Source organism: Brassica oleracea, chromosome C4 (genome assembly GCF_000695525.1).
Source record: "Brassica oleracea var. oleracea cultivar TO1000 chromosome C4, BOL, whole genome shotgun sequence".
Lineage (NCBI taxonomy): Eukaryota > Viridiplantae > Streptophyta > Magnoliopsida > Brassicales > Brassicaceae > Brassica > Brassica oleracea.
The window spans coordinates 34225938-34250093 of NC_027751.1; the positions used below are offsets into that span (position 1 = coordinate 34225938).

Here is a 24156-nt window from a genome sequence, read left to right on the forward strand (position 1 = left end):
GACGAAGAAGCTTCACAGCAGAGAATGAACAGTTGAGAATTAAGCTTGGTTGTGGCTGTTAATCGAAAGAAGGAGGAGACGCATAAGAGATGCAAAACCAATATATTTGCTTGATCTAGATTGCATATTTAAAAGTCTCGGGGTAAATTCATTAAGAAACTTGAACATATTAGAAGTTTGAGACAAATTGAACAGGTGATTTTATGTACACTTTGTGACGAGTACACGTGTACATAAAAAATGAACCAATATATGTGAACAAGTTGTACACATATAGGTGGATTGGTGGTTGCTTACTAAAACAATACCAAAATACATAATATATAGATCAAGTCAAACTGAAAATGGTATACATGACAATAGGTGCATACATGATTTTGTGTTTTACTCATATTAGCTTTGATTTTAGTTCATTTAATTTATTTTCCAATGCATTTAAGAATTAAAACATGAGTTTAAGATTTTAAAGAGAATACACAATTTTACGATACATTGGTTTAGTAATATACAATGTACACATGTTGTCTTTGTACACATGTAATCATGTACACATGTAAAGATGTACGCATGTTGTAAACATGTACCCATGTACATATAAAATCATGTTGTACATTTTTTGCAATTTTATTTAAGGAGTGGCATTTTAGTAAATATATCTTCGTATTTCCCAGATTTTTTAGGGTTTCCTGCAACAATTATTGCGGCGCCATTGATTTCTTTCATTTATTTTTCATTCTTTTGCGTTTTAAGTGTAGATTACACTTCAAGATTGCTGCTTTATCACTTCTAAACTGATTTCCAACTTTAGATTTTGAAATTTTTGTGAGATTTGGCCATTGTTGCTCGAGGTTCATCATGTAACTGAAGCGACGACCACCGAAGCCGAGTCCGAGCATCACGACCACCACGCGCTGCTGTCAGCGTGCAACGGAGATGAGTTGCAGAGAGAACGACGTGGAGGAGGAAGGATGATTTCATGGCGATGAAGAAGACAAACCGCAACGGCTTGCGCTCGAATTCGTCGGCGATGACGGAGGAGGACCAGGAAGGACGGTGAAGACATGATGCACCAAGGATTGAGATACCAAAGGTTGAAATGGGAAGAAGAAGCTTTTTAGTTTTAAATTTTTGCTTGTCCGTTTCAAAGAAAAAATAATAATTAACTTAAGAACATGGTAGTAGGACCACTTTAGTTAAATAAAAGACTTTAGTTATAATGGTTTGGTTTCTAGTGACAGTAAACTGCCTTAATAGCTGAAACTGCTGTAAATAAAACTTGGGACACTGCCCTGCACTGACGTCACAATACACTACTCTTTTTCTAAATACTTTATGACGTCAAATATTATTCTGGTACTTAATGTTCAATATATCGAAGCTTTTTGGATCACGGAGAGAATATGCGTACCTTCAGTCGCCATCACAATTCAAACAAGGCCCTTTGGAATCAATACTCACACATTGTTTCCTCTTCTTCTTCCCTAGAACCAAAATTGTTACCGTCATCTGTCTGAAAGAATGCTGTCTTCCATGGCGGTTCCGATTAATGGATTTTCTTTAAACCTTCAGAAACCAAACCTTATTGCTGTCTTGAGGAGCAGAGTTTTGTATGGTGCTGCAGAAAGCTTATCCTTCACGCGTCTCTTCAAGCCTTCTTCTTACAGGTTCGATAGAAAGGATTAGAATTTTGGCACTCATTTTTGATTGAATTTTCTTGGAATTAGCGAAAACAAAAAGTATATTAATTTCATGTTATTACTGTTTCAGGATTAGAGCAAGAAGCTTTCAGAAAGAAAACATAGGAAAGAATGAGTCTGAAGATGAGAAACCAAATGAAGATGAAATGCTTAAGAGCGAAAGCACAAGAGTTTCCGAAAAGAAGAGAGTCTCATTCATAGCAAAGTTAGGTATTGGGTTAGGATTGGCTCTGACTATTACAGTAATATGTGTAACCTTGAAAAGCTCTGCTACTGGTGGTACACCTTTTGAGGTTAAGAATCTGGCCAAAGCTTCATCATCTTCAGTTGGTTTTACATTCAATGCGTTTGGAAACAGATTCGTAATTCCAGCAAACGCACCCGGGTAATGAATGTAGCAGTTAGTTACAAAACTACGTGAACTAGATTGTACCTCTGTAGCTGTTTCAGTGTATTTCTTTCTACAGATGGGTTTACTTTTGGTTGCTAATGGCGGCTGGATTCGGGCTATTTATCAGCGAAGAGGCGCTAAATATTTGGGTCTGTGGTGTACTTTTGTTTTAATGTTGGATTATGCGAATCAGATTTTTCATTTTTGATGAAATGTTGAGTTGCAGGTTGGGATAACATTGGCTCGAATGTTAACTCTGGATGGGACGTGGCAATCTTTTGCTGAGTCTTTCTCTCGGAATGCTCCTTATATAATGTCTACTGTGTCTTGGGTTTACTGGTAAAGATGCAGTATCTCTTTGTTAAAACGACATAATAGCTTCCATGGTTCTTCTTTGATGTTTTTGCTGGCAACTTGAAAAGGGGAGTTTGTATAAGCGATATGATACCGTTTTACCTAGGGAAGCTCTTCAGAAAAAGTGGAGCATCAGATGATGTTTGTTCAAAGGTTACTTCCCTTAGGTGAAACCCACTCTTGTTATTCTCCGGTAAAAATTGTATCCCAAAAGGCTGATTATTTTTTTTCAACATTTCGATATAAAGCTGGGTATAGGTAAAGAGAAAGCGATGGGCATTACCCAGGCCGTCCAAAAATATGGAAACCTCTCAGGTTTTGGTAAGTTACAAACTGAACTGAATGCAGTGGAAATATTTTCTTGAATGTGATGTATTACTTATCTCTTTGGTTTTATGAATTTGAATGCAGTGGAAAGATTTTCGCTGGGAGTGAGGAATCCTACAGCATTCTTTGCCGGAGCACTTGTAAATCTATCCCTCTACTGAGTCCATCTCATGTGTAGCAATTTTGGTTAATCAAATCTATTAACATGTTCCTTTACAGGGAATATCTCCAGAATGTTTCTTTGCAGGAGTTTGCTGCGGTGGTTTGATAACTCTTCCAATTCAGGTTTATTTTTTCATTATATTTGATTTCAGTCTTCGTTAAAATGTGAACCATAAGACTAACTATAATGTCCAAATATTTCAGCTTGTGATTGGGTTTCTTCTTCGAGAACGTCCTATGTTTGCTGTCGCAACAGTAGCAACTGTAGTGGTAAGTATATAGAGAGAGAGACAACAGAGGTGAACGAACAGCTTTCAGCCTTTGACACAAGTTTTGGTTCCATCTTTTGTGCAGGGAATATGGACAATCTTCCCGTATATGGTGGCTGCAGCCACGGCTTTGTACCTCTATATTCGCAGTCGCTACACACCTAAGACTTAGCTGTCCACATTACTTAAGTATAATACATAGACAGAAAGATGTAAGAGCTCAATACTCAGCAAGCCCAAACAGATAAGGTTATATACGTATAGTGTAGTAATATCTTTAAAAGAGTTTCACTTGAAACTAATTTGTTCCTAGAACAAACTGTTCTCTTATTTTTTTTTTTACAAATCTGTTTTTTAAACCAGACGAGAGTATTATACAACTTGTTTGTGGAATATGCACGTTTAAAAAGAATCGTATATGCTTTATTTACCTGCCATTGCCCAAGACAAAAGATACGACTCACCGTCTTCAACATTAATATCACTAGACCTGTGATCACACTTTTGATTGCAAATCTTGCTTTTTCTATAACTTATTGTTTAACAGAGTGATCATCATCTTCAATATCCCAAGTTAAATCCTCTTCTTCCTCTGCTACACTGACCCGTCTTCGCCAATCAGATTTCTCCTCAGTACTCTTGTCCTCATTGCTTCTAATATCATCTTCCATCTGATCCCACCCAAGATCTTCGACCTCACGTAACGATGGCTGCGTCGAAATCACCGAGATATCACTATCCTTAGACGACACTTCTCTACTCTCCACCTTCTCCTCCTCCAATACCACATTCTCCTCACTGATTTTCCGGTCTTTCTCAGCTTCGGTTCCATCTCCCTCATCATCAAGATCCCAGCTCAAATCCTCCTCTTCTTCTCCAGATATAGCTCTCTTCACAAGCTTAACTCTAGCCTCCTCAACTTCCTCAAGCTTATGCACTTTATAGTAATACCTCCTCCAGAAAGTCTCAGCATCAACTTCCATAGGCACAAGCTTCACGTACATCTCTTTCACGCCTTCGTTCCCATTGATTAAATCAGCAATCACGTCTCCTTTCTCCTCTAGCTTAAACCCTAAACTCCATTTCTCAAATTCCCCTAAATCATCAGGTTCTCTAACATACGTGGCTTTGTCAGATTGAATCGCAAGCAACTGCATCTCGAATCGACTATAGGGTTTCACAGATAGGGCCTGATGGTATCCACGATCACCGGATGAGTCGGGATGGGACGAAGAAGAAGATAAGAGAGAGTCCTTACCACGAGATATGATCTTAGCCGTTGATTTCCACACGGCGCCGCCGATGTCGTCGATCGCTTGACCGACCGATTCGAGGGACTCTTGAGCGACGGAGGCGCCGATGTCGAGGGAACCAGGTAAGTCCTTGACGGCACGAGAAGCTACCTGTCGGATCACGGAGCTTTCTTTCTTCAATTCGGATCCGAATTCCTCGAATTCACGACGGTAGGATCCGATTACGGATTCGGATTTGGTTGCTAGGGTTTTGATCAGATTGCCGAAGCTCCATGAAGAAGAAGCGGCATCGTCGAGAGGAGATTGAGTGGATTCTGGTGAATCGGGTTGTTGTTGGTGGTGGTGATCGTATTCGGGGAGAACTGATTTGAAGAGATCCATAGGAGAAAATGAAGCTAGGGGTTTGATCGATGAAGTTGAGTTTTGTACGATTTGTCTCAGAATATTCGATCTATGCCCAGCCACAAACGAACCAGTGTCGTTAGAAACCGACATGTTTTTCCCTTTTTTTTTAGTTCAACTTAAAAAAAAAAAAGAAATTAGAGTCCAAAGCCTAGTACAAAGGGATAAGTTACAAGGTCTAAAATCAACCGCACTTAGAAAAGTGAAACAATTACACCATATCCCTGAATTTAAATCGGCAAACTAAGAATTACTCTACTCTCCTGAAAAAGCACAAAGAACACTAGAAGGGGATCTATTATATAAGGACTCAGTTGAGTCTCACAAAGAGATACTCCCTCCGTTTCATTTTACTTGTCGTTCTAGACTTCGACACATAGATTAATAAAACATTTAAGTTTATATATTTACTAAATAAAAACATCATTACCAATACAACTAACCAAATTTCAACCAATAGAAAAATACATTAGAATTAAAAGTCAATAAATTTTGCATTGAAATCATAAAACGGCACTAATTTTGAAACGAAAATTTTGCTCTAAAACGACATCTAATTCGAAACGGAGGGAGTAATACCTAAGCATATCTTTCCATGACACATAAACTTAAACTCTTTGCAATTCCCTAAGCGGCTTCAAATAATATCATCACATATATCCATAGCCTGTCAAGTATGGTATTGTAGAGTGCAAGTTAATCTACTAAAGTCAACCAATTGACGTACGTCTTTGGCGAAGAAGACTGATAATTCGGTATCCGAGCGATTATGTTGTTTCTCCTGCAAAGATGGCGAGAGGTGCTCTAGTGCCTTTCAGTTCGGTTTTATTGAAACCCATATGTCTGAAGGCATAGTAGAACAACACGAACTTTCAGTATCAAATCATTAAGCGAGACAGCTCGAAACTGGCGACGACTGGTTTTATGACTAAAGTGTCATCATGAGGTTTATCGAGGTGAATTGCTTAACTTTTGAAATATGATTTCGTTGTCGAGGCCTTCCATTGGAGTAATCTTCTTGGATCTGTTGTCGACTCTTCTTTAGTGGGCTTTTATGGAATTTATCGAATATAGACATAATTGTAAGCTCCCAAAGATGAAGTCGATTCGTTTGGAAGGTATATCCCATGGCCCCCGCATTTATTTTGAGCCATTAGCAATAAGAGCTCGTATTTAAATTAAGTAAGAGTGTACCTCTTAATGGCATTCTAGTTATGAAGGAAGAATTGGATAGGGCAATTTTGCAAATAAAAACCATAGTTCATATTTATGGTCAGTGACGAGTTGGCGATAGAGGAGACCATGGATGAGTTTTTTGGAGTTACAACACCGTGAAACATGCAACTTGAACAAACAAACAAACAAAATGAGATTAGATCAATGGCTGGATCCAGGTGTACCTTCAAGAGAAGCAACTACCGAGCCGGTGATATTGCTTTCGAGTATACATTCAAAGGGGGCACAGTTGGGTAGCAATAGGCGGCGAATAATCTTTTCCGGAAGATGCAGTGATGAGCCTCTGGTTTCTACCATGTCCTCTATGGATAGTGCAAAATTTCTTGTTGCAATTCAGTGTCAGAAACTGCAATTGCGAAAGGGTAATAGTGAGATGTTAAGATTCAATAACATGCAAAGGAGAAGAAAAACTTATATTCACATCATTGAGTAACTGCTATCAATAAAAGTTGATTTTTCTCATAAAGTTTATGATTCAAACAACCTATCACTCTTATTGAATAATAGTTCTTGATTTAAAAAACTCGAGGTTGATTTATCAAGGTTGATTTTTAAAATCAAGGACTTTAGAGCTACATACTACAAGATTTTGGATACCGTTACAAATACTTGTTACTTCCCAACAGTTACAACACACCATTTATCATAAGGCATGTTGAGGTGGAGTTTTGGCCGCTTGAGCTTGACTCCGGGTTCTCCACGAAATCACCGATTGGCTTCACAATTGGGAGAACCATAGTCTTATTTCTATCAATCTAAGTTTAATAATACACTAAGTTCTTAACTGGTAGAGCATTAACATTAGAATTATGCACTACATTATCCAATCCACAATCTTCAGAAAAACATTTAGAAAATTATTTATCAAAATGCTAATGGTCTCCAAATGTTGTTTGGCCAATGTTCTCATATGAAGTTTTTAAAAGAACATTTGCATTTATAATTTATAAAATTAAAGAAAATATATAATTAATTCATTTATTTTATTTAATAATATCAGAAAATTATTTTTATATCCAGAAAATAAAATTTTGATTTCTAAAATTAATTTACAATAAAATATTTTTTTTATAAAAAATAGTATTTCACATTTAAAATATATTTTAATTTATATAATTTAATTTATATAATTTAATATTTAAATGTGAAATATTATTTTTAAAAATAGATATTTTAATTATAAAATTTATTTTAAAATAATATTTTTCGATATAAACATAATTTTTAAATTATTAAATAAAATAAATAAATTATATATCTTTTTAATTTATATGTTAATATAATTTTATATATATATATTCATTAAAAATAAATATATTATATATTATATACTAATTTTTATAATAATTTTAATAACATACTCATGCGGCTCTACCAATCATCCTATTAAACAGTTTAGCAAAAGCATACAACTTATGTAGCATACTGCTTCTATGGTATACTACTACTGCTTTATCATCTGCTCTGCAAATCAAAGCCTAAATGTGGGTGGATGCGTAATTTGAAGTTTCACATCGATGGAAAATAAAATTGATGAAACAAAAAGAACAGTTGAGGGTTTGAAAAAGAAAAAGATAAGATTTGTATATTTAGTTGAGATACGAAACAATTTTCATGATAAAAACAAGATAAGTTATATGGTCAGTATCTTTATTTTTTATTTTAATTTCCTAGAAATAATGACAAATCTGCAATTATTTATGTTCATGAAAACCTTTTTCGATATTTCATCTTACTTCAAAAGTGAATCATCTATTTTGTCGATTAAAACGTAAACTTATTCACTTTGCCAATTACAAATGTAACTAGGTGTTTGGTTTGCACTTGCGAACATAAATATTTTATAATTATTTATTAAAAATACATCCATTACTAATTAAAAGACTATAATAATAAATTATTATTTATATTTTCATTTAAAAAATCTTACGTATTATAATTATTTTTCATTCGTATGTATACTATATTTATTATCTTATTATATAAAATATAATTTTCTTCTATTAAATACTCTATTCTGAGCGTGACACATGTTATGAATTGAAAAACACAATATATATAAAAATTATTATTTTAAAAATATTTTTAGATTTTGGATATTTCTTATTATTATTAATTTTAATCACTTATCTAATCAAAATAATTTAAATTCGTTTTTATGTTTTTGACTAATATATATATTTTATTCATTAAAGATATAAACAATATTAACTGCTATAATTTTTAACATAAGAACTCAAATGTGAAAAAATCATTTCTCAGATAATAATAGATAGTTATCCAGTTTCCTACTATTTTCACTAAAAAAACAATTCCGGTTTGAGTTATTGAAGCAATTACACTCTGGTTAATTTTAATTTAATGTGGAAATAATTTCCAAAGAAGTAGATCGTGACTTCGTGAGGGACAGAGTTTCGCCAAGTAGCTGTTGTTGTATGTTCGAAAAAGAGCAAACAAAGGGCCCAAAAGAGGACGCAAGGCCCAGTACTCAGAGCGAGCGTGATGCGCATAGTTGCATCGAAGAGAAAAGAGAAGGAGCGAGAACAAAAAATTATCTGCGAGAGGGAAACGGAAATTGAAAGGAAAATTTTGCAATTCGACGTGATGAAATCCTTTGTCTGAACAAATTTCGTTTTCGTCTTCGATTCGAAACTGTTTCGAGAGGAGAAAATCGCGATTGCAGCAGCCCTAGGAGAAAGTTTAATTTTCGTGCCCTAATTTCTTACGTTTGCGTTTTCAAACGTCCAATCTCAGGTGACTCTTTGCTCAATTCCCTAATTTTTGAGATTTTCTCGTACGTCTGCTGTTTGATTAGAATGCTGAAAACTCGTCAAGTTAACTACTGGCAGCTACTTGTATTTCTAGCTCTTCGTGTCTCAACGTAGCTTCTTTGCATTAGCACTTACTAAAGTCGTGATGAATGCAAGTGTTTTCAGGATATCCTGTAGTAAATGCCGAGGTTGATCCCATGGAAGGAGGAGGACTTAGCGACACTGGAGCAGCAGCCATTCAGAAGGCTCAAGCGGACCTAAGGTATATTGCAATGTGTTTTCTTTTGCTGCTATTTAGTTTCTATTGAGTAACGAAAATCAATTGTTTCAACAGGCTGGAGTACCATGTCCGCGAGGAAAGGAGGAGAGAACTGGAGTTTCTGGAGAATGTATGCCATACTTTTTTTCTTTTTCTTTTTTGGCGTCTTATTATTCTCTCTTGTATAGGGTGGCAATCCTTTGGATTTCAAGTTTGGTTATGCTACTTCTCAAAGCGTCCAATCTACTTCGCTCACAGATAAGCAAGCAGTAAAGAGGTATTTTTGTTTCTTGTTCTTTTTTTTTCTTTGTGATTTCATGGATCAACTCATGATTCTTTGCTATTTTCACGTACAGGGGAGTCAAGGATAGCCTTCTCCGGACTGCATCACCACCTGGTGATTCCGTGGAGAGTAGCGGTAGACCTGGAGTTTCTGAACCCAATACAGCTGATAATCTCTTGCTCTTTGATTCTGATAATAAGTCACTTGAAGGAGACAAAAATTCACAATATCCTAATAAGAGGAGCAGAACTTCTGAATCGCAACGGTCTTCCAAAGTTAATCATTCCCGGGATAAAAAGGAAACTGAAGATTCTGCCATTTTTCGCCCATATGCTCGTCGAAACCGATCTAAGATAAATCGTGATCCAGCACGGGCAAGCTCTACTGAGTTACTTCAGAGTCGTGGTGGTCTTGCAACGTCTCTCTCACTTCGCAAAGAGTCTTTGGATGTAAAGGGTTCTGATTCCGAACCAGGCAATCATAAGACTAGGCAAGTAACTTGTCCAACCTCTGCTACTTCCAATGGTAATACCCTTTTAAAGGATGTAGTCCCAGGAAACTTGTTTAAAACAGAAGATGATGAAATGGTTGTACGAGAAAGCACTGCTGCCACAGAAAACAGTCCAGTTGAAGAGAAGGTTAATATCGCTTATGGAGAGACTGGTCTTACTGGAGTGAAAGCACATGCTGTCTCTTCTAGTACAGTAATGGATTCTCTCAGTGCTGTGATGACTGGTTGCCAGGAAACTAACTCTAGCCAGTTGAATGGCCTTAAGGATCCCAGAGGAGAAAAAGAATGCTCAAAAGATAGCGCAGCTGTAGAGGCAAAACGGTTAGATCGAGAGTCCTCTCATGCTAACGACGTTGAAGTAGATGTACATACTAAAGTAGATCTCCGTAGAGTGGACAAATCTGACTCCAACAGTATGCCTATGCAGAATGCTTCAAGAGTAGACGAGATACTGGATCCCACAGTTTGCGAAATGGTGAATACAAAAAGAGACGAGGCTGGTGAATCTACCATCATTATTAGTGAGCAAAAGTCTGGGTATCGAAGCCAATTAAAATCGCTCAAAGTTGAAAATCAAGATCATACAAGTACAGTGGAGCCGCATAATGAAAGTAAATGGTCTGAAACTAAGAGCAAACAACAAGATGATTTGGACATTCCGCAAAATGATATTAAAGTTACTAGTGGGTTAGCTGACGCTTCCGACAGCTCTTTGTGGCCTATAACGTCTCAGGCAGCTATAGAAACCAATCCTTGCAGAGTTAGGAAAAACATATTGCCGGACCCTGGCAGTACAGCACTAGAAGAACAGCATAGCTTAGACGATAGCTCAAGAAAGGCGAATACTTTGATGGAGGACTCTATCCTTGAGGAGGCACGAAATATAAAGGTTCTCTTTTTCAACTTGGCTTGGTGATCTCAACCCGCCAAGCTTCGGAAGAAGTTCTAGTCACTTTTTTTGTCCATTGTCTTGTATGTCTTACATGCTACACTAACAGGAAAAAAGACAGAGGATTGTTGAATTATCTTTGGGCACCTTACCAGTGGAGGTTCGTACGAGATCTCAATGGGACTTTGTCCTTGAAGAAATGACATGGCTGGCAAATGATTTTGCGCAGGTGTGGTGTACTTGATCTTTCTTATCTGATTTTATCAAATCAAATGAAAATTATGCTTTTTATGGACTGCCATGCTGGTTATTACTGGAACATTTATGACTACGTAGAGATATTGCATTTCTGTTGAACTCACTTTTACTTCTTGAATTTTAGGAGCGTCTTTGGAAGATGACTGCTGCCATGCAGATTTGCCATCGAGCTACTTTTACCTCTCAGCTGAAATTTGAGGATCGAATTCAGCACAGAAATCTGAAAAGCTTAGCTTCAACCTTGGCTAATGATGTCTTGCAGTTCTGGAATTCTGTGGAGGTCCTTAGGGAGCAAGAGGAGACAAGCTTGGGAACTAATACGGTATACGACTGCCTCACATATCTGTCTTATGGTTTTTCTTTTCCTTTGGCGCGCGCGCGCACACACACACACACACATTCTTTGTATTTCGCCTCAGTCTGCAACATTGGATTACTCTGATTTTCTTTGCATAGTCTTCCATCTTGAAGCCTAAGAGCTTGCTCTGATTTTGTTTCTCTTTTATTACACTGCCGATGATTCCTTTTTGGATCATATGCAGGAGACAGTGAAGGAATTGAAGTCTGATAGTGGCGACAAACGTTCAGCTTCTGGTGTCAGAGAATATGCACGCAGATTTTTGAAGTTTATGAAGTCGTCTACCCCCCATCTGCAAGCAGCAGCACCGTCGACACCTGAGCATATGTGTGACCCTGGCATAGCGGAGACATCTTGGGATGATCAGCTTACAGAAGTATGAAATTAGTCATTTGTTTTTTCTGCAGCCTTTCGATTGAATACTAGCTTTGTGGATAACTCTCTATAACGTTGTAACTGATCTTTTTCATGTACAGGAAAGCTTATTTTATTCAGTTCCATCTGGTGCAATGGAGGCCTATCGAGGGTCCATTGAATCTCATCTTGTCTTGTGTGAGGTATGTGAGAGTATTTAGTGCTAGGAGCTCTGGTCAGGGCCTTTCTTGGGTGTAGCATATATATATATGTATGTTTGAATTTCTGAAGATATCTAACAACATTATCCGTATCAGAAATCCGGAAGTAGCATACAGGAGGAGGTTGAGACATCAGCGTATGATCCGGCAGAAGGTATGCCCAATATATTTTGTTGAGCTCCACATTCTGGTTAAACGAATGCTGATAATTTTTTCAACTATAGATACAGGATACAATGGTTATGATGAGGATGACGAAGAAACGAGTAGCTATTATATGCCTGGAGCTCTTAGATATAGGAAATCAAATAATTTAACCCACAAGAAAAGAAAGAACTCGATGAAGTATCATTCTGCCCGGTCATATGACCATGGGGCTGATTTGCCACACGGTAGCTATACTGGTCGCTCCAACCCATTGATGGACAAAAGGCCTGCCAGTAATCTTAATGTTGGTTCAGTTTTAATGAAGCGAAATCGCACTGCCTCCAGGCATAGGATTGTGAGTGGGGACACTAGTGGAGACACTAGTTCTTTTCAGGATGAGCAAAGTAGTTTGAATGGTGGATCTGCCGTTCAAAAAGGCACAGAAGTTGAATCTAGTCGTAATTTTGAGAAGCAGTTACCTTATGACATGGCTGAAACATCAGACAAACCTAAGAATAAGGTTCATCTGCTTTGCAATATGTTTCGACATATATCTGGCTTGATTTTCATAGAATATATTTTATTAATTCTAGCATTATATGATCATTTTTATTTTTCATTTTTACAGGGCTCTGCATATGAGCAATCCTGGCATCGTGATTCAATGGTCCATGGTGAACAGGTAATATTTCTGGTAAAAGATCTTGAAAGCTAATGTCAACAAATGGCTAAGTAAAGCGCCACAAAAGTTTTTAACAGTGTCAGTTTTTTATTGAAATGATAAATGTGATATATGTTGGGGCTGTTTGAAACCTTTGAGAGTAATCTCCTCATTGACTTTGACTTTTAACACTTGTCTTCTCGTTTTTGTTTCCTTTAATCATAGTAAGTCGTAGATATTGACAGTAATCTTACTTGAAATTGGAAGCATTATGTTATTAAGTAGGTAATTGTAATAGATCTACTAGAAAGAATCTAATGAGCTCTTATTTTGGCAGGAGCACCGGAAGAAGAGACCGCAGAATGAATTCAATATGAATGGTATCAATCAATTATCCGCTTTTAACTTCTTGTTGCATGACTGCTTGAGTTTGTTCTTTAGTCTTCAGGTCTAACTGGGGGAAGCCTAAGCTTCACCTGGTAGCTAGAGTTTCAATACTTTAGGAACTGTTGCACACTATTGTTTAAATTGTTCAGTTTTATCATCATTAAACTCTAAAGTGAAAGTTCTTCATATGGATTTAGTTCTACAGCTTCTGGGATGACTTGGTTACAATATTATGATGGCATGTATCTCTCTTTTAGTCAGAATGCTTCTTTTGAGATCTCGATGACATTTTTAGCTGTATTTTTGTAAGGTCTGTATGGTCCACATAAGAAGCAAAAGACTGCCAAACAATCACTGCAGAATAATTTTCGTAGTACTATTCCTTCTCCGGCAGCTTCTCAGATGAGCAATATGTCCAACCCCAACAAATTTCTTAAGTTCATTGGGGGCCGGGACAGGGGCAAAAAATTAAAAGGCTTAAAGGTAGATGCTCCGATTATTTTCTCACTCCTTTACAATCTTGTTTTATTCTAAGATACGTCTTGAAATTAGAAACTTTGTTTATGCAGATTTCTTCTGGTCAACATGGATCTGAAAATCCATGGACACTGTTTGAGGACCAGGTTTATATTTTTTTATCTCTGTTGAACATATAAAGATTGTAGGTTGCATTTTGCATATCTGAAATATTGTTTTCCACTATGTAGGCGCTTGTTGTCCTGGTGCATGACATGGGCCCTAACTGGGAGCTCATTACTGATGCTTTGAAAAGCACTCTTAAAATTAAGGTAAGAGTGTGCTTGTTCTGAAATTTCTTAAGATGTTACAATGTAAAATGACATTGGGTTTTTGACATAAAAAACATGATGACATTGGGCTGGTAAATGCTTTTTTTTTTCACTTATCCATTGTGCTGGAAAAGTTGTTTGAGTGCCTTTTTTTACATTAACTATACAGCGTATATATCGTCATCCAAGTGATTGCAAGGAGCGGCATAGGATTCTAATGGACAAAACTGGTGGTGATGGGGCTGATAGTGCTGAAGACTCGGGAAATTCTCAGGCTTATCCATCCACTTTACCTGGCATCCCAAAGGTTTTCAATTTACCTGTGACATTGAATTAAAGCTTCCAATTTGTTTAGTTTAACCTGTGGTTTCCCTGGAATGGTTTGTTATACTCAGGGAAGTGCGAGACAGTTGTTTCAACGCTTGCAAGGGCCGGTGGAAGAAGATACACTGAAGTCCCATTTTGAGACGATTTGTTCGATTGGGAAGAAATTTCATCAAAGATTCATACAGGTCCGTTCATCCAATGGTTACCTTTTTCTTAGAAAACTTGTTTTTATGCTTGTTATTCAACCATATTCTGACTACAATCGTAGCTCCTCCTGTATGCAAATATGGAGTTAGAAATTCGGAATTATGTAGAAATTATTGTTTCCGAGAGTGTCACTAGTGCTATTTTGGTCTATAGCACACCAAATTCTGTTTGTTAGTATTGTATGGAGCTGCTTACTTGTTTTGGCTGTCGATTTTGGACATCTGGCTCATGTTGTTTGCAATAGGCATATGTTGCACTTGCTTTTTCTTCATTGACAGAATTTATGCTGAAGAAGGCATCTAGCGTCACTTTTATTTGACATAACAGTCTGCATCTATCATTTCATAGATGAAATATTAGGATTGCTACAATATTTAGGACGATGTATAAGAGTTTGAATATTAAAACCCTAATGGTCCTGATTTTGTTTCTTCTTGCTGCTTTTGTATGTTTGGTGTTGCTTCATCTATCTTCAAGAATGATTGTCGGGATCCTAAGCAGATAGTACCAGTTCACAATTCTCAAGTTATGGCTCTTTCTCATGTATTTCCAAATAATCTGAATGGAAGTGTTCTCACGTAAGTTTTGGTGTTTCTTAAGATTTATGTATTTCCTGATTACTAAATCTTCCACTTTTCTAATATATCGCTTCTCCCCGGATGAAGGCCCCTTGATCTCTGTGATACATCAACGTCAGGTGAAGATGTATTTTCACTTGAAAATTCAGGTCTTTCAATGCTGCCGGTGTTACCAGTGGTTCCTGCATCTGAAGCAAATCCTTCTAGCAATAACTTGTCAACCACATCTAGCCCAACCAGTGCGTCAGCAAGGTATTTTTCATTTTCCTTGTCTGTATACAGTTCTGCATCTCAGCTTAAATCACAGGTTGTTTCAACGTCAAATGATTGACTTTTTTTTTCTTTCTGGGATGATAGATTCAATATTGCTAGAGGATCGTTGCCACCAGAGGAACAACACCGAATCCAACAACATAACCCGACGTCATCCGGTAGAAACCGGCAGCAGCCTTCTTTATCAATTCCAGCAGCTGTCTCAGGACCTGATCCTGGGCCTCGCCCACCTGGTGGAAATGCTATTAGTGTAAATGGAACCCAGAGGAGCTCACCGCTGTCAAGGCCTGGGGTAAGCCCATTGGCAGTGCCAAACACTGGCAGCATGCTTTCCTCTGGGATGGGAGGAATTTCAAATGCTGGAAATATTAAATCTGTAGGAAACTCTACGTTAAGGCCCCGTGGAGCCATGCAGCATATGATGCGGGTAAACATCTTTCTCCTTATAATTTTGTCTAATATCACTGACCAATTGCAATTTTGAGCCAGTTTGTGAACAATTCATCTGATTTGCATGAGTTTCGGATGCAGGCTGGCAAAGGGAATGGTCTGGGGATTCCGGCTTTGAGTTCTGGATTTACCAATCAAACAATTCCCTCAGTTCAGGCCTATCCAGGCCATCTTTCCCAGCAGCATCAGCTGTCGCAACAGCCGCATGTTCTTGGCAACTCACTTAATCATCATCTCCAGAATCCTAATCGTGCAGCTGGGACACAGCAGCAAGCGTTAGCTGCTAATCGTCAAAGACAAATGGCTCAGCGATATTTGCAGCAGCAGCAACAGTTTCCAGCAGCCGGTGCTATGCCGCCACATGCACTTTCATCACGACCTCAAGTTACTCCTGTATCTTCTCCGCAAAGCAGTCCTCAATCGCAACCACTTGCTTCGTCTCAGCCATTATCGATACCTCCGTCGTCAAATATGACAGCAATTGGACATCAGCAACCTCTAAAACCGCAGTTACCGGTTCATGGTCTGGGTAGGAATCCTCAGTCTGGTGCTTCAAAAGTAAACAATCAAGCTGGAAAACAGCGGCAGCGACAACCCCAGCAGCAAACTGGAAAACAACATCCACACCAACGGCAACCAACTCTTGGCCAGCAGCAAAATAAACCTTTGAAAGGAGGAAACATCATGCATCAGAGTATCTCTGTTGATCCCTCACACTTAAATGGTTCTACTATGTCCCCTGGTGTACTGGGTACTGAAAAAGTAGAGGCGACAGTTAAAGCTGTGCCGAGTCAGCCATCCAACCTAGTGACTGCAGTGAACACATATACAGAGTCTAAACCACTGGATCCTCCAGCAGTTGTTACACCAGCAGTTGCACAACCCAACCATCAAAATTTGCTGCTACACCAAAAGCAGGGCAATCAGCCGCTACTAACATCTCATAGAACCGTTCATCAAAGTCACGACTTATCGAAGCAGCCCCCTCGCAACCCACAGTCTGTCATCAATACCACCCAAACAGCTAGTATTGGTGTTACAAAGGTTGAGCCTCAGGCAAGTATTAGTTCGATACCCACGGTTACAGTTGGTTCTACTGCTGTCAGTTCTCCTCCGAAAGAATTGGACTTACCATCGTGCGACTCCTCGGAGAAGAAAAGTGTTTCTAAACTAAGCAGTTCTATTACAAATTCATCTGGGAGAGACCCAGTAACAGATATGGCGAAAGACTTAGGCATTTCGGATCATGGCGACAAGGCTGTAACAGAAAGACAACAGGAACAGCTACGACAATCTCCACCTTTAGTTCAAAGGACGCCACAGTTATCAGAACAATTGCTTGTTCAAAATCAAAAACATATTCCTTCTGAACAGCAGAAGCAGCAGCCTTATCTTAAGACGCTGGAATTAGAAGCAATCCATGAAAAGTCAACTCACAGGCCTCCTGACACCAAGGTGGAATGAGAGATGAACCTAGAAGCTCAAGCAGTTGAGATCCTGCGAGGGTTACGTTTGCTTAACCTACAGTGTACAGGTTCCAACTGATCTAATATCTAATGGTAACACTTGCATTCACTACAATGCTTAAAATATTCATTGGTTGAGTAAGAGAAACTAACTGAGACAAGTGTATGCTTAACTTTGCAGATGCAGTTTGCTAATTTAGAAATGGCTCGTTTGATGGTGTGAGAACGTTTGGATGATTCGTGCTCGTCTTTTGGCCTCAATTTCAACAGTGGAGGTATCTGATGGGCCCAACTATATATTCTTCCAAATCCTAACCTAATAAAATCATGCATCGTTGTAGTTAATCCTTTTCTTTTGGTTTGGAAGAGTAGAAAGAGTTTTTTCTTTTTTGGTAAAGGGTAGAAACAGTCGCTGTAGAGAGGTTAAGTTGTGTACACAAGTTTTCTCCGAACCCACTTTTTGCATCCTCCAGTTTGTGGTGTATATATATATTATTAGCCTTAGGGCCCTTTTTTTTTGTCATCTGTTAAAATATATTTGATGTTACTTCAAGGTTTCACCTTACATAATAGTTAGTTACGTAATGCCAACAATGGCAGAAACTACCTATGGGAATACAACAATCTCCCCTAGAAAAATTGCTCCACAAGACAGTTACTATACCCCATCCAAAAAATACCTCCAAAAAAATCTACCCAAACACCTAAGCAGAGGGTCCTGCTGCCACATACGAATGTGTCTGTCCTCCTTTGGTTACCCCTTTAGCAATGAGGAGAACTCCTCTGTTGTTTGCTCTATCTTCCTTCACCAATTTCCACCATTCAAGAGCACACAATTTACCTAGAATAAGCCCTATCTCTCCTTTAAAGTTAGGCCAGACGTTAGGTCAAAGAACCATTTGAGTTATGTCGCCATCGTCTAAAGCAAATATCACCTTGTTTTGGTGATGAGATACAATACTTTCCACTGACCAAACCAAGACTTGCAGTTTTGCATCATGAAGGCTACCAATCTCTCCCATGAAGAGTCACCTTGCCTTTCTCATCCCTTAAGACCCAAGCTCCTCCAGCCAAACGAATGCCTTTCATCCAATCGACGCCAATGTTACATTTGAACCAACCCTTCGGAGGAGGAACCCATCTTTTTTGGCAAGCCGTGCCATCACCTCGTTCTTGTGCATCCTCCTTTTGCTCCTCCACTTGCGCTAAACTCCACATTTCCGACTCCACAAAACTTTTTTCTACCAGCTCAAACAACCCCGCTTGTTTTCCTTCAAACATCAGATTGTTCCTGTTCTTCCAATGAAACCAAGTGATCCATGGCAGCGCATTACGTACCTTGCTTGGGATTGATTTGTTAAACCCCATTGAGAATAGGTGATGAATGTTGGCGTAGTGAGAAGTCAAATCAAAGCCACCAGGGGGAGAAGGAACATTCGCCAAAGCCCAAACTTGGCGCGCAACATGACATGTGAAGAGGATGTGATTGATTGACTCTCCTTGGAACCCGCAGGCTTGACAACACGGGTCCAACCTGATGCCCCTCTTCACAAGCAGTTCACCAACAGAAATCGCATTGCTCAAGGCTCTCCATAGAAAAGTTTTAATCTTAGGAGGAGTCTTGAGTTTCCAGGCCGCAATCTTCAACTCATTTAGAGAGGGCAGAGCTTCGGCTTCTCTGATCTCTTCCTCCCTCACCATTCTGTTTTTTAGCCAATACCCCGATTTAACCGAGTAACTACCATGCTTGTTATGCTGCCACACCCAGAAATCATCTCCCTCAAAGACAGGTTTCATTGTCATTATCCTTGCGACGTCTTCCTCAAAGAACAGATCGTGAAGGATATTTAAATTCCAGCATCTATTTTCCTCGTCAATCAACTTATCCACGCAGAGCAAAAGGTCGACAAAAATGTATTTCATTAAAGGTCTCCTCATCACTTCACCTTCAATCCAAGCATCAACCCACACAGACACTGTCTTACCATTGCCAATCTTCTTTTTGATTCCCATAACAAGTAATTCCTTGCCAAACTGAATGCTCCGCCAAGCATAGGAGGGTCTAGGCCCGTTTGAGGCAGCTAAGAACTCACTGGAGGGAAAGTAGCGGCTCTTGAACACTTTGGCAAAAAGAGATTCCGGCTCGTTGAGGATCCTCCACGCCTGTTTGGCCAGTAACGATTGATTGAAGCTTTGGATGTCCTTAAAGCCCAATCCCCCTTGCTCCTTTGCCAGAGATAATTTCGACCAACTCAACCAGTGCAACTTCCTCTTGTGCTCTAAGGAATTCCACCAGAAATCTGCCATTGCTCTTGTCAAGTTTTCACAGGACGTCGATCTTAGTTAATTTGAAACAGGACATGGCATAGATCGGCATAGCCATGGCGACTGCCTTGATTAGAATTTCCTTCCCTCCTAGCGACAACTGTTTCATGAACCAACCCGATAGCCTATCCTTTAGCCTGTCGTAGATGTACGCCAGCATTTCCGTCTTGGACCCACTAAAGCATTCAAGCAATCCTAGGTAGGAACCTGAACCCCCTTCCTTCTGGATTCCTGTAACTCTTTTGATCACATTTCTAACATTCTCGTGCACCTTGGATCCAAAAGTAATGGCGGACTTAGCTATACTCACTTGTTGACCAGTCGCTTTCTCATACACCTTAAGGATTCTCATCAACTCTGCAGCTTGGTCCTGATTCGCTCTACAGATTAGCAAGCTGTCATCGGCGAATAACATGTGATGAATCATCAGACCTTCTTCATCAAATCTGATGCCCTGAATCTTATCATTCCTAGCTGTCGTGTTCAACATGTGAATCAAGCCCTCTGTACACAAAATAAGGAGGAATGGAGACATCGGGTCACCCTGCCTGAGCCCTCTCTCTGGTTGGATGCACCCAAAAGCTTGATTATTAATCAGTGTGGAGAAAGTGACCGATGACACGCAGAACATAATCCTCTCTATCCATACCTCAGCAAAACCCAAAGCCCTCAAAAGCACCTTCAAATAATTCCACTCAACCCGATCGTAGGCCTTGGACATATCGGATTTGATAGCCATGAAATCTTTAGAAAAATTATCATTGGTTCTCAGCGCATGCACTATCTCATGAGCAATGAGAATGTTATCAGTGATAAGCCGTTCTTCGACAAACGCTGACTGAGTTGCAGATACTAAGTCCGGGAGCATAGGTTTAAGCCTGTTCACCATTATCTTCGATATCATCTTGTACAGGACCGAGCACAAGCTGATTGGACGGAGATCAGTCATCAGAATTGGGTCAGTTATCTTAGGCAGAAGGCACAGATGAGTGTAGTTCCATTCCTTGGGGAACACCCCATGTAGGAAGAAATTCTTCACTTCTTCTGTTACCTGGCCTCCAACCGTTCTCCAATATTTTTGGAAGAACAAACCTGACATTCCGTCTGGCCACGGTGCACTTGCTAGATTGATAGAAAACACCGCGTCTCTGACCTCCTCGTTAGTTACATCCCTTGTCAACAAATCATTCATAGTCACTGAGACCTTCGCAGTAAAACCTTCAAAGAGCTGATCATAATTCCCAACCTCTCCTGCCTTGAACAATTTATTGAAGTAGTCTGTAGCAACATGCGCCTTCGCAGCTTCAGAAAATTGTAGCTGTCCTTTCTCATCCATCAGCTTATCAATTCTCTTCCTATTTCTGTTCGCTTTGACCGAAGAATGATAATATCTGGTATTGAGATCACCTTTAGTGGCCCATTTGTCCTTGTTCCTCTGCTTCCAATACTTTTCTTCCTCTCTGTATGACCTTATCAACTCAGTTTTCAGGTAGTTCACTCTTACTCCAGACGGGAAACTAGATGATTGTTCCGCTTCCAGGGCTATTTGAATCTGCACCAGTTTATCCCTGGAGTTAAGGTTGAAATTCTTCTTCCATCTACTCAAGGACTTGCGGCATTGCTTGAGTTTGTCTGATACCGATGATCCAAAAAACTTATGATTAGTCAGCCACGCCTTCTTAATTTCTTCCTTGACTCCAGGCTTGTTCAGAAATCTACTATCAAATTTGAAGCTTCCTCTGTAGGATTCCGTAGATTCCAACAACTTGACCAGCACCGGTCTGTGATCCGACCCTCTCATGTCTAGAAAACTCTGATTTGATGCCGGAAAGGTTCTGAACCATTGTTTGTTTCCAAAGCACCTATCAAGCCTGCTCTGGATCCATTTAAGGCATCTCAAACCTCCCTATGTCAAGTTGTTTCCATACGCTTGCAATTCCGCCATCTCGCACACTGATAACATATCATTGAAGGGTTCAAGGGACTTGTCACTCCGCCTAGGCCCTCCAAGCTTTTCATCATTGTTCCTTATTTCGTTGAAATCTCCTATCATGCACCAGGCTTCCTTACGGTGTGCTCCTATGCGAGAAAGCCTCTCCCATAATCTTGGTCTATTCTTCCTGACAGGTTCTCCATATATGCACGACATGAAGAAAGTTTCACCTCCCATCTGAACCTCGAGATCAACCAAGTTCTTATCTACATGCTTAAACGAAATATTTACAGAATTCTTCCAGAGTAACGCCAACCCTCCACTGTAATCAATAGGATTCACAGTCATAATCCTATCGTACCCCAACAGTACCTGAAGATCCACCAGCTCATCTCTACCTTGTTTTGTCTCCATAAAAAAAATAATATCTGGTAAATGTTCTCGTCTCATTTCCCGCAGTCTCGGAATCACCAAGTCTTGGGCACGGCCCAAGCCCTGGCAATTCCAGCTCAAGAACACCATTAGATGTTGGACGGTCCCTCATTTGGGACCACCAATGGTTTCTTAAACCTTGCAGAGCTTTGAGATGGCTCGACATCGTCATTAGCTTTCTTCTTTGTCTCAGACATCACACCTTCTCCTACTTTCTTCCCTGGTGTGGCTGATTGCTTCGCCAGACCTTTCCCATTAGCTTTTCTTGTAAACGTACCAGGTCTTCTTCTCTTGTAAGTCCTTTTGAGGGAAGTCCCGGAAGCAGTGGTTTCATGAAAACCAATGCTATAACCCGTTGAACTTTCCTGTAAGGACGCAGGTCGAGCAGAATCCGCACACCCTTCCAGTCTCACAGGTTGGCTAAGGATCTTGCCTGACAGTAACACTCTGTTGCCCGCCGAAATCGCTCCAGCCATTAGCTTCTCTCCTGGTGGTATTTTATCAGATTTAGCTGAGAAGTCGAAAACAATCCCTTTCCCTTTGTTGAGGTCATCAGAAACAACTGGCAAAGGTTGTAAGCTTAGGAACGCCTTTTGACCCAACACATCATCTTGTAAATCACGCAGCGAACTTTTAACTCTTTCTTCCCTCGCCAGCTTCTCTGGGCCATTCGCTGTTGTGATGTAGATTCGCATATCTTCAAGCACTTCCTCAGCAATTTTAGGTCTGCCAGTGAGGGGGTCAGCACCCAAGAGTTTAGGAGGAACTAGACCGAAAAGCGGATCATTGGTATCGAGGCTCGGTAGGATAACTTGCTTCTTTTGCTGAGAAGCCCCAATGTCTTGGTGTTTCACAGCCCTCTCAATAGGGCACTTTGATTGCTCATGTGTTAACCTCTGGCAAGTGTACCACCTCTTTTGGATCCTCTCATAATCATATAGGATGTTGACGTCCTCTCCCACTGGTGTTGTGACTTTCTTCGCTCTCCTAAGTGGCCTAGAGACGTCAAACTTCACTTTAACTCGAACATGATCTTTGGTTTGCACCTTCTCGGGGTCAAAAGGCACATCAACAACCTCTCCCGCAAACCTTCCAAGATCATGAATAGCCCCAGGAGTATAGTGATTCACAGGAACATTTCTCATCTGGACCCATACATACAAGTACTGAAGGTAGTCTTCCGGTGGTTTCTCCACCCATCGCTCCAGAACAATCGACCACATGTTGCTAGTGTGCGGACCCCTGTTGAGCACATCGAGCAGATCTCTTTCATATTTGAATATGAATTGAAACCTATCCTTTGACAGCGCCACACCTTTAACCCTATCGTACAGTTGCCATTTGCGAGGCATATCCAGTATCAGATCTGACATTTTTTGGCACTGGGGGTTTAGGAGCCTTCCAATGAGGCTCATAGAATTACGATCCGTTGCATAATACTCCGGTCTGTCAGGCATCACATACGGCTCATCATCTTCCTCCAAAGACAAATCCAACAAAGCTTTATCTAACACTCCTGTCATCTTCTTTCTTCAAACTTCTGCTTTCAGAACACACTTCCACTACCAGCTCGATCTCCGCTTGCTAGATTGTAGATTCACCCACTTCTTCTTCGATTTCACCTTTGGATTGAAACACAGATTTTCTCCACTTTTCTCCACTGTAGAACCCTAAGTTGAACGACTTATATTGGATAAAGAAAGATATTTTTCCAAACGGACGGTTACGATGCCAAAGGGGAAAACACTTCCCAGCCACTTGCCCTACCTCGGGATTCTAAACGAGAGAATTTTTTCCGCTTTAAAGTACCAAAGTTTTAGAGTAGCCTTAGGGCCCTTCTTTCTGTCTTTTTTTTTTTATCTTAGTAAATTTTTGCCCATTATTGCTCGTGGATATAAATTAGCTTTGATGTAATGTCTGCTCTATTAAATTCAGTGAAGAATTTGAAAAGAAGTAAAAAAGAAAACCATTAGTTAACTGGGTTTTAAATGGCTTCACTACAAGAAAACAGCGATATTCTGACGGACATTCCGACGGAAAATGAAATCCTCGGAATATACCGAGGAATTTCCGAGGAAATTCCGAGGAAACACAAAATTGGGTTTCCTCGGAATTTTCTCGGAATATACCGACGGAATTCCGAGGAAACTACAGTCCGTCGGAATATTCCGAGGAAATTCCGAGGAA

At 39.6% G+C, this 24156-nt stretch overlaps 4 protein-coding genes across 5 annotated transcripts; 2 read left to right on the forward strand and 2 right to left on the reverse strand.

The window, feature by feature from the left end:
- Nucleotides 1-1379: 1379 nt before the first annotated feature.
- Nucleotides 1380-3519, forward strand: LOC106342836. The gene is made up of 10 exons (XM_013781876.1): nt 1380-1664; nt 1768-2082; nt 2165-2237; nt 2315-2427; nt 2511-2595; nt 2691-2763; nt 2854-2909; nt 2989-3054; nt 3136-3201; nt 3286-3519. Exons 1-10 carry the CDS (start codon nt 1519-1521, stop codon nt 3370-3372), a joined length of 1080 nt encoding a protein of 359 aa, XP_013637330.1. The 5' UTR covers nt 1380-1518; the 3' UTR covers nt 3373-3519.
- LOC106342835 (BSD domain-containing protein 1) lies at nt 3493-4963 on the reverse strand. The gene has a single exon (XM_013781875.1). It carries the CDS (start codon nt 4946-4948, stop codon nt 3734-3736), a length of 1215 nt encoding a protein of 404 aa, XP_013637329.1. The 5' UTR covers nt 4949-4963; the 3' UTR covers nt 3493-3733.
- A 3614-nt stretch (nt 4964-8577) lies between these two features.
- On the forward strand, nt 8578-17783 carry LOC106341938 (chromatin modification-related protein EAF1 B-like). Of its 2 annotated transcripts, none has more exons than XM_013780690.1 (23): nt 8578-8845; nt 9019-9124; nt 9197-9251; nt 9310-9398; nt 9478-10804; nt 10914-11033; nt 11187-11384; nt 11605-11796; nt 11897-11977; nt 12092-12149; nt 12220-12662; nt 12771-12824; nt 13141-13183; nt 13501-13673; nt 13760-13813; nt 13898-13978; nt 14148-14285; nt 14374-14490; nt 14990-15090; nt 15178-15342; nt 15448-15790; nt 15895-17372; nt 17461-17783. In XM_013780690.1, exons 2-22 carry the CDS (start codon nt 9060-9062, stop codon nt 17275-17277), a joined length of 5280 nt encoding a protein of 1759 aa, XP_013636144.1. In that variant the 5' UTR covers nt 8578-8845; nt 9019-9059; the 3' UTR covers nt 17278-17372; nt 17461-17783. The 2 variants fall into 2 exon arrangements, with proteins under 2 accessions (XP_013636144.1, XP_013636143.1); XM_013780689.1 differs by having other exon boundaries at nt 9028-9124.
- A 4275-nt stretch (nt 17784-22058) lies between these two features.
- Nucleotides 22059-23492, reverse strand: LOC106338711. Its single transcript, XM_013777624.1, has one exon. The coding sequence runs from the start codon at nt 23490-23492 to the stop codon at nt 22059-22061; it is 1434 nt and encodes a 477-aa protein (XP_013633078.1).
- Nucleotides 23493-24156: the final 664 nt, after the last annotated feature.